This window comes from Mauremys reevesii, linkage group 5 (assembly GCF_016161935.1).
Source record: "Mauremys reevesii isolate NIE-2019 linkage group 5, ASM1616193v1, whole genome shotgun sequence".
Classification (NCBI taxonomy): Eukaryota; Metazoa; Chordata; order Testudines; family Geoemydidae; genus Mauremys; species Mauremys reevesii.
In genome coordinates, this window is record NC_052627.1 from 20,931,407 (window position 1) to 20,941,326 (window position 9,920).

The following is a 9,920-nucleotide window of genomic DNA, read 5'->3' on the forward strand; positions in this document are numbered from 1 at the left end:
AGGTCAAACTGAAAACTCACTTCCTGATGGTCTCTTAACATAAGGGGAATAAAGGTTACCAATAATTCTGTGGAGTAAATATTTCCAAGGGAATTGATGTCTGTAAAGGAAGACAATAAATATTCATGTTGTCTGTTCAGGGTATAATAGTGCCAGGGAGTGTGTCAGGACTGAGCCATTAAGAGCTGCCAGGTAAAAAAATTGATGCCAAAGGAGGAGGCTTCTCAGATATTAAACGTGGGGGGATGGGAGTGCAGAGTGGGGAGAAAATAAAATGAATGGACCACGTGTTGGCCCCAGCTCCCCTCCTTTTACACCACTGTGGTGGCATGAAAGGAACAGAAAGCACAGGCGAGTCCCCTAGTGCTGGGAAATCCCCAGTGGATGTAGAACAGGCATAATTGGCTCCTGTGCCGTCTTCAGTGTGCTCCGATGGTCCCCAGTTAGTAGGTGGGTTGCGTAACGGGCCATGCGCCATCAGTGTCATTTAGAACAGCCAAGGTATGCCTGGGCCAGCTTAGAACCATCCCCCGGATCAGGATGTTGTAACTGGCTCTTCTGGCCTCCCCTCCTCCTTTCGGGCACGGCAGAAGATATGCCCTTCTGTGTGTTTTCTTATCCACGAACTTATGTTTGTCAGTTTCCGGTTATTTTAATTCAGAACTTGCTTTGGTCACAGATTTATAGTCATGTTCTGATTGGCCAGCTGGACTTCTTTGGAACTGTCCAATCTCTGCTTAAACTTCCCATAAAACCCCTCTGCCACCTCATGATGATCCATGCACCCATTTTGTAAATTAGATGCAGAGAACAGGGGAATAGAAATAACAGACACATGGGTGTGAAAAATCCTTTGTCCGCTACTTTCTAAAAGGTTTCAGAGTAGCAGCCGTGTTAGTCTGTATCCGCAAAAAGAACAGGAGTACTTGTGGCACCTTAGAGACTAACAAATTTATTTGAGCATAAGCTTTCATGGGCTACAGCCCACTTCTTCGGATGCATGGAATGGAACATATAGTGAGGAGATAGATATAGATATATAGATATATATAGATATATATACACATACACACACACACACATATATACAGAGAGCATGAAAAGGTGGGAGTTGCCATACCAACTCTTAAGAGGCCAATTAAGTAAGGGGGAAAAAAACAAAACTTTTGAAGTGATAATCAAGATAGGCCAGTCCCTGGACAAGGTGCTGGTGAAAGCCCTGGGCATGGAACGCAACAGGACGCACAAGGGCTGGGTGTGGTCGCTGGCTTCAAGAGACAACAGGCTCCTGGGACAGCACAGTGAAGCTGTGGGAGATAGAGGCCAACGGGCAGCAGTTTGGGGAGATCAGTGGGAAAGCTCCCGTGCTGTGTCTCTCCTACCTGCCCGACATTCTGGTCACGGGGACCTACGACAAGAAGGTGACAGTGTACGACCCGTGAGGCACCCAGGCCCCGTTGAAGAGCCGCAAGCTCCATTCCAGCGCTGTCCTGTCCCTCGTGGCCGACGAGCACTTCATCATCTCAGGCAGCGAGGACCGGACGCTGGTCGTCTTCGACCAACGGGCCAACAGCGTCCTCCAAAGGCTGCAGCTGGAATCCTACCTGCTCTCCATGCCCTACCAGGGGACGCCGCTGTGGGCCGGGGACAACCAGGGACTGCTCTGTCTTCGAAAACCGAGGAAGCCACTTCCAGCACATCCGGTACTTAAACGTGGGTCACCAGTCCCAGATCACAGGGGTCGGGCACTCCCTGGGCACTCTGTACATGACCTCCACTGACAAGACCCTGCGGATACACGTTCCGACGGACCCGCTTCGCACAATCTGTTCACAGATACACAACAATGTGCTGAATGGGATCAGCGCCGAAGGCAACATTGTAGTAGTTGCCTCCGGGGGCCTGTCCTTAGAAATCTGGAGGCTCATTGCCTGATGGGGGCCTGGATCCGCGGAGCCACATCTTGCAGCTGCGGCTCCATAGGTGGGTGATGCACCCGGCGCCCATCTTCAAAAGTTTTTTGTTTTTTTTTCCCCTTACTTCATTGGCCTCTTAGAGTTGGTAGGGCAACTCCCGCCTTTTCATGCTCTCTGTGCGTGTATATATATCTCCTCAATATATGTTCCATTCCATGCATCCGAAGAAGTGGGCTGTAGCCCACGAAAGCTTATGCTCAGATAAATGTGTTAGTCTCTTAGGTGCCACAAGTACTCCTGTTCTTTTTACTTTTTAAAAGTTCTGTACATGTTAAAGTAAATACTGTAAACTTCAGAATTTAGCTTCTGAAGTAACAAGTGACAGTTGAAACTGGCTGAAGGGCTTCAAAACACAACTGACAGGACAGCGAGACTCATGAAAATGGTGAGAGGAGGCAAAGGGATATAGTAAGAGAGCTCCATGAAACTTTTAAAGAAAAGTCAAGTTAAAGACAAGGGTATTTGAAATATTAGTGAAAAAGGACTCTTGAATCCTATTTCGTTCTTTTACCATATTCTCCTGCTACTAACTATTTTTAAAGGGGAAGGAAATGTTAGGTGGATTTAAATTGAAAAAAAATTATACATCGATATTCTAATTCCATCAACACAGAGCAGGCTGTGCTTTGGTAATTCATTAAGATGTGCATCAGGTTTCTGAAGGTACTCAGAGTACACCATGATACGTCTATACAAGTACATAAGTACATCACCTGAGTATTTAAGCACCTCTCAAGAGTTTAAATATAGAAGTTACAATATTTTCCTTCCTTCCCTGTATGTAGGAGGAAAAGCTTGATTAGTTTGAGGGTTTAAAGATGCCTGTAGGCCAATAGCATTGCCTCTACTGAAGGTTGCCTATCACTTCCCTGTGTTCAGTTGCTTATAACTTTGCCAAACTCGAACTGTTAAGTCTTTTTCATGCCGGGTGTCTGCCTCAGGTTAATTTTTTTCATAAAGTTTCAGATACAGTGGGGTTCAGCCATTTCTCAGAATTGAGCTTTTTCATGTTAAAAATAATTCTTACCACCATTTTGTTGAGATTTGGCACCTTCATGCTTTGGAGCAAAGGCTTGGAATTTGGCCAGGGGGTCAGTCGCCATGATGTCAGGGGTGGGTGTCATTATGAAAATTCACCTGAATTTGGCTGATTTCCAAGCCTCTCGGGGGAAAAAAATCCGTTTGCATGTGCTCAGCAGGGACTTGTCAGAGTTCGGCAGCTAAATTCTCTGAAGATTCCATGTGCACTCAGCGTGCTCCAACCCCTCACAGCTCCTACCTGCTGACCAGACTGTGTGTGTGCCATCCACACAGAGTGACTGAGCCGAGCACTCATCGTTGCAATTTAAATCAGTTGGCGCGGTGCTTTGAACTTAAGGTGTATAAAAATGCTAAGTGCTCTGAAAACCCGAGCCCTAGACATATCAAGTTGGACCCAAAATTAGAGGACACTTTTTGCAATTTTGGCCTTAGTCTCTGTGCCTCTGTTCTCCATGTGTAAAATGCGTATACCACCACCTCACTTCAGAGGGTGTGGAAAGATACATTGATTATATTTATAAAGCACTCCAATAGTAAGCCAGAACCACCATAGAAATGCTATGAAGAAATTATTTTTTTATTCAGCGCAGAGTTTGGATAGTATCTGGTAAACAGGGCCTGAGGCCACAAATTGAATATAGAGGGTACAAAGAAATACTGAACAACTTCCCATTCACTGACTAAGGCAGGCGTTCTATGCAAAATATAGCATGTGATTATGTAACTTAAAGACAGTATCATAATGCATAGGTACAAGGGAGCCGACTTAAGTTGCATAAGCAACTGAAAATCGGCATTTCCTACCTTGTAAGTGCTTGATTTTGCAACTTTAATTTTCTTTTCGCATAGCTTGCATTGTTTTATGTAATGTATAGTGTGTGTACGGTGTGTGTGTGTGGTGTGTGCATGTAAATTGGGTGTCTTCTATGCCTGTGTTAAGCATCTTAACATACCACTAATATTTATGAATGAAACTTCTTGTGCGTTAATGGCATGTTTAATCATGTTACTTACTTATTATAAAATATTGTCTGTTTCTCTTGTCGCATCTCTTTTCCCTTCAGATGTGTCTCCTGTGTAAAACCTGACTAACCACTTTTTTCTTTTTCCCTCCCATCTTTCTAGAATTCTTTGCCGAACTCAGTACAGCAGTGTGCCCTCTGGCACTGAACAGTAGTATGACTGAACTGGTACACTACACTAGGCAGGGTTTACAGTGGCTGAGACTGGAAACAAATACGCCTTAACTGGTGCTCAAGGTGGTTAATGCCTTGAACTCTTTTGCACTTTGGAAGCCTCAGAAACAGTCTGTCTGGCTGAATCGTTGGATACAAAGCGCCTGGAAGGGAAAATAAAGTAAGATGGAAGGGATCTAACTACACTGGAGAACTTTTGAACTGTGTTTCTAGGGTGGCACTTGGCCACCTTGAAGAGATGAAGGGAGGCCTCAGAGTTGATGATGCCTGTCTTTAAAAGGACAAAGTGCAATGTACTGTCTGAAAGGTTCAATGTGTTGGTGGTCTGTAAACATTTCTATAAATGAATAACCAGCAAGACAAAAATCACATGTGAAGAAGTGCCGACAAGAAGGAAGTCCACCTCCAAAAGTTATTATGCAACATCTCAAAAGCCACAGCAGTCACATGTCCATCAGAAAGTTCAGAGAAGTGTTTTTGCAAACCACAGCTGCAATCCATGATGTATGTTGTTCTTCCTCAGAGTTGGGAGGTCAGGGGGAGGACAAGACCTGAACGGAACCAAACAGCATTATGTTAAACTAGAAACAGCAAAGCAATCTGCCTTGCCCACTTCCTAACCATACCCTACTGCATTTATAAATCAACTGTTGTACTGATACTCTTGAAACTGATTGCAACCACTGCCTTCAGCACTGCAAGTTCACTTAGTAGATCACCATTGCTTTGATTTTTTTTCTTCTTTACACACACACACACACACACACACACACACACACACACACACACACACACACACACTGCAAACCATTAACTCTCAAACTGTTTCAGTTGTGGTATTGCTTAGTTTGGGCCTCGTACATCAAACACAGTTGGAGTGGGGAAGTTAAGGAGCACGTAAGGATTGTGCTGTTTTCCTCTGGAAGGAAGGCAGGGAGTTGTCACTGTGCATCCTCTCAGATTGTTGCTGATTAGGTATGAAGGAGAGGGAAGGTAAGGGACAGTCAGAATGGTTCATTGTGGTTGTGCAAACATTATGCTGAGTTGCAGATCTTTAAATCAGGAGGAATTGCTTCTGCATAAAGTGGTATCTGCTTTCACTATACCTGGAAATAAAGGGTCAAATTTTTGCCCTTGGATATTCACACACAATCACATTGATTTTTTTCAGTGGATATCTGAGAGCAGGCTTGGCACTGAAGTCTTGTAACCCTCGTATGGGAGATACTCCCATTTCATGGCAAAGCTATAGGTTTTGCCCAGCAACTCAAAACCTATCTTCAGAGGAACACAAATGAGAATATTCAGCTATTCTTGTTAGATTTGCAAGCAGCTCTTCTTTACCATAAGTTGTGTTTTTAAAGATATGATTATGCAGATGACAGTAACACTGAAGAATACATTCACAATATTTTTATATCCAGTTAGATGGCAAAGAATTCCTATTGTGTAAAGCTTTCTGCCATCCTCCTATCTAATAGTGTGCCTTAGCTCTCCAGTCCTCTCAACCAGCACTCGACTTATGCTAGACTGCTGGGAATGCTGATGCCCAAATGAATTGTGCATATCGATTTTACAGAAAGGAAAACCTTTGCAATGAATTGGCCCCTTTTCCCCATTGTAAAAGGAAGCATTTGCACATACCGTGTATCCATATAGAAACAGATCTATACATGTGCTGTAATGAAGCAATACTCCTTCTCCGAGGTGCCTGTTGGAGGGTTTTAGGGTTCAATAAAATATAAGCAAGCGGTCTGAATTTCCAAAAGCTGTTCCTTTTAAAGCCGTGTCCCTGACCCGTGTACGACTGGGACAGTCCCTTGCAACATGAGGCCCAAGAAAGCTCCCATGTAGATAGCGGAAGGGAAGCATGCCTCTTTGGAGAGCCTTATGAGAAAACGAGTCCCCACCTCTTGCATTAACAGAGAAATAAGCACAAGAACATTCCATTCTCTCTTCTCCTCTGGCTGCACGGAACCTTCAGAAACCTCCTCATGTCTTACCACTTTGTTAAAGCCGTAGTTCATTTCAGGGATAAGCCATCCTAACCATTGGAAGCAAGTTCCATATTTCTCTCCCAGTTTATATATAATAATATATATACACATGCATATTCCTTTTGGAAGGAATAACTGATTCAAATAAACACACACAGTCCAGGGGTTTATTAATGTTAATTTTGTTCTCAGGAAGCATGGGAAGGGCATAGAAAACTAAGGCCCTTCTGCACACTTTGGAGCCTGCGATCTGATACAAGTATAACTAACAAGCTGGAGTTCCAGACTGATTGAAATCCTCTTCTTATTTTTGTCTTGCAGTGCAGCTTGCCTTAATGTTACAGGTGAGGAGGAGGGGAAAGAAAGGGTTATTACCACCACCTGACTTAGGAACCAGAATGGGACTCTGCAGGAGCCAGAGGAGACTCTTAGGGATAGATTTAAGGATAAATGAGGACCCAGATTCAGTGTGACTCCCATACATACATTCCTCCTGCAGCCCCCTCTCCACCCTTCAGACAGCCACTTCCATCCCAACACAGACAGACTCTCCCTCCTAAACAAGATGGCCCAGCCCAACTGGAAGCAGGACTTCGGTTGTGAATTGTGCTGAGGCCTGCTATTTTGCTTCTGACTTACTGCTCCACCTGAATGCCCTCTGATCGTCGACCCCAGATTCCAAGGGACCTGCCTAAGCCCACCTGTGAACACTTGATTAATTGGATAGTGCTATTCCTACAAGACAGCTAGCTAAAGGGAGTGGAAGGGCAAAGGCCTTGTCGAGAGGAGATCCGCTTAATGCAGAGGCGCTGCTGCCAGCCGCTGCCTTACAGGATTATTTACGAACAATTAAAAAAGAATGTCGACCCAAACCCTCTTGTGATACGTGGGGCCCAGCCCTGCTCCCAGTGAATCTGGCAGCAAACCTCCCATTTACTTCAGTGGGAGCAAGATTACGCCCATAGTCAGTACAGGCTCCATAAGTGGAGAGTAGTCAGTAGGGAGCAAACTACAAATCAGAAAGCTACATTCTATTATTTCCCTTTGCAGGGACTCCATAAATAGTAGTAACTGGGAAGAAATGCTACCCATCTTCAGCCTAGAGCCAGGGTCGAGGCCCATTGAAGTGAAGGGAAAGATCAACATTGACTTCAGTGGGCCCTGGGCCAGGCCCTTAGGGAGGAGCAAGAAAAAAATGAAATAGTATTTGCCATTGCAAAAAAAGAAAAGGTGGAGATAAGAGCGAGTCCTGTGAGGCGTGAAGGGGGCAGCAGTCGCAAGGCAGCAGCCTTCCCATGCAATATTTATTTAGAAGTAATTAATGTATTTAAATTGTCAAATATTCTATATCTAAGATGCCATTATTTAATAGTTCAAAAGCCCCATTCACACTGGAGACATGGAGCTCTTCTGTAACGGAGTCAGAGTTTGACTGCAATATTGTTTAAAAAGGCAAAGTCCTTTTTTGCTTTTGTTTGTTTTGTTCTTGTCCCCATCCCTCCCCCGTCATCCTTGGTTCCAGGTATAAAATCTGTACATTTAAATTTATTTTGGGGTGCGTCTCCATCATGTAAATAACCTTTTCTGCCCTGTGTGTGATGGAATTTCCAAACTGATTGATTCATTCATGTGGGGAAATAAAATAAATATTAAATGAAGTAACCTGTTCATTGAGTTGCTGTGAGAGTCCTCAAGTTCTCAGCCTGTCATAGAGGCAGTCGCTAGCTGCCCTTCCCACTCTGCATGGCAGTGTTTGGTTTCTAAATTATTTTTATTTAAGCGTAACTTGCTGTACTAGAAGATGCTGTTTGAAGTTCTCCTGTATTTAACACTTAATGCCCTTTCCTGTTGGATAACGAACGGGTGGCTGAAATCCAAAGATTCTGTGAGACGGGAGCGTTACAACATGGAGACATCAGCCCTGCATCCTAATGTAGGGTATTTCATGAGATCTCTGAGCAATCTGATCTTTAATGTCCAATACTGACTGGTTTGTGAATGGCTGTTGAGAGGCAAAGGTATGGGCCTTTTTTTAAATAGTCTAACAAATCAGTTGAGAGCAATAATGGAAGACCAGATTTGTGGTTGTGGTGTGCTATGCAAATGCCATGAACACGTTTCAAGGTGTGATATGGGAGAAAGCAGTGTTCACTCAGTGAGTAAACAACACTCTAATCCTCACCCACACTGTAATGTAGTAATATATTTATAAAACACTGTGGAGAGGAGAGTTCTGACCGCCTCAGATTTGGTCTCCTGATGCCCAAAGTTGTGATTGTCATCACTCAGTCTGAGTGCTTCCTCCATTTTCAATTTCTGTTCTCTCCAGAATCAATGAGAATGGGAGTTTGTTTCTCTTGAGTGGCCTTATGCTTGTTTGTGTTGGGTTTTCTATCCCTCTCTGTGTTGTGTTGAGAATGTAATTGTTCCTTGGAAGGATGATTTTTGCATATCTGTAGGCACTACTGTGATAGAATTCAGGTCATTTTTGCAACATGCATTACACCTAAGAGAATATTTCCTAATGGTGGGCCCCTTTTTTATGTAGTTTGTAATATGTAGTGACTGCTGAACCCTGTTTAATATTCATGAGATCTGTTGCTGTTACAAATATAGAAATATAAAGGATTTTTTTAAGAAATGCATTTTTTCACTGCACATTTAAAATCCCAAAGACCAAGACTTTTATTGAAGTAGGAAAACAAAAAAGGACCATAAAGCTAAAATTTAAAATATGAAACACTCATGCCCAGGTTAGCAGCTTACACTACTTTCATTGCAACACAGGCACAATGAGCCTGATTCTGCTCTCATTCACGTTAGTAATTGGGAGTGAATTCATTGAAGCTAATGTTTCAAGCATTATGGAATTAAACTTGGGCCCAGAGATTGATTTAGATTTCTGTAGTCTAAGAAAAGACCCTGTGAAAAATTGCTTTTGGTTTTGGCACTCCTACGATGTATGGTGTAGGTTTGGTTTGGTTTTGGTGAGGTGGTAGGGTGCTATGTTCTTATCTCTCCTTCCTGGAGACACTTAAACTGAATGAAATAGATGATTTATAACCTGGTTGTCCAAAAAAAGCCCCACCCCAACTCCCTGTTTCACAATGAGAATTGTTTTACAAAGTATTGATCAAACTCCACCGGGGAAAAGGAAAAAAAGGTGGGGATGGAGGGGTGAAGGAAAGGAAATGTATAAGAAGATTAAGAAGGACGCAGATCAACTTTGAAATCACCTATAGCAAATGAGGTAGGAAACAGCCATTTTGAGACTTTAAGTAAAATGCAAGAGAAAGCACTTGTACATTTTTGTTATAAGGATTCCCCACCCCCCCAAGAATATTGCATATGAAGGTGGGGAAATTTTGATTCTTTGCACAACAATTTTTGCTCGTCACTATAACTCCCTGTAGTCTTTTATACTCCAGAAATGGGAACATGAAAGCCAGCACTAGGTACCAGTCTCTGAGAAACAACCTTCCACTCAATGGACCAGATCCTCAGCAGGTGTATGTAGGCACAGCTCCATTAAATCAACGCTCCTATTTACACCAACTGGGAATTTGATACTATGCTATTTCATTAACTTGTGGTGAGATTTCTTATTCTCAGGTTCTCCATTTCGATTTCCCTCGCCAGTTTGAAGTCTTACACTAAACAGAGCAGAGGATAAAATGGTAGTGCCAGAATTCCCCTGCACTTTAGTATTA

At 43.2% G+C, this 9,920-nt stretch overlaps 1 protein-coding gene across 7 annotated transcripts in view; it reads left to right on the plus strand.

Annotated features, from left to right (window-relative positions):
- AFF1 (AF4/FMR2 family member 1) overlaps positions 1-7,868 on the plus strand; it is a 170,081-nt gene extending 162,213 nt beyond the window's left edge. For all 7 annotated transcript variants that reach the window (XM_039540824.1, XM_039540825.1, XM_039540826.1 and 4 more), the window contains one exon: positions 4,143-7,868. In XM_039540824.1, coding sequence (XP_039396758.1) covers positions 4,143-4,264 — 122 coding nt within the window. In that variant the 3' untranslated portion in view covers positions 4,265-7,868. The remainder of the gene's footprint in view (positions 1-4,142) is intronic.
- Positions 7,869-9,920: the final 2,052 nt, after the last annotated feature.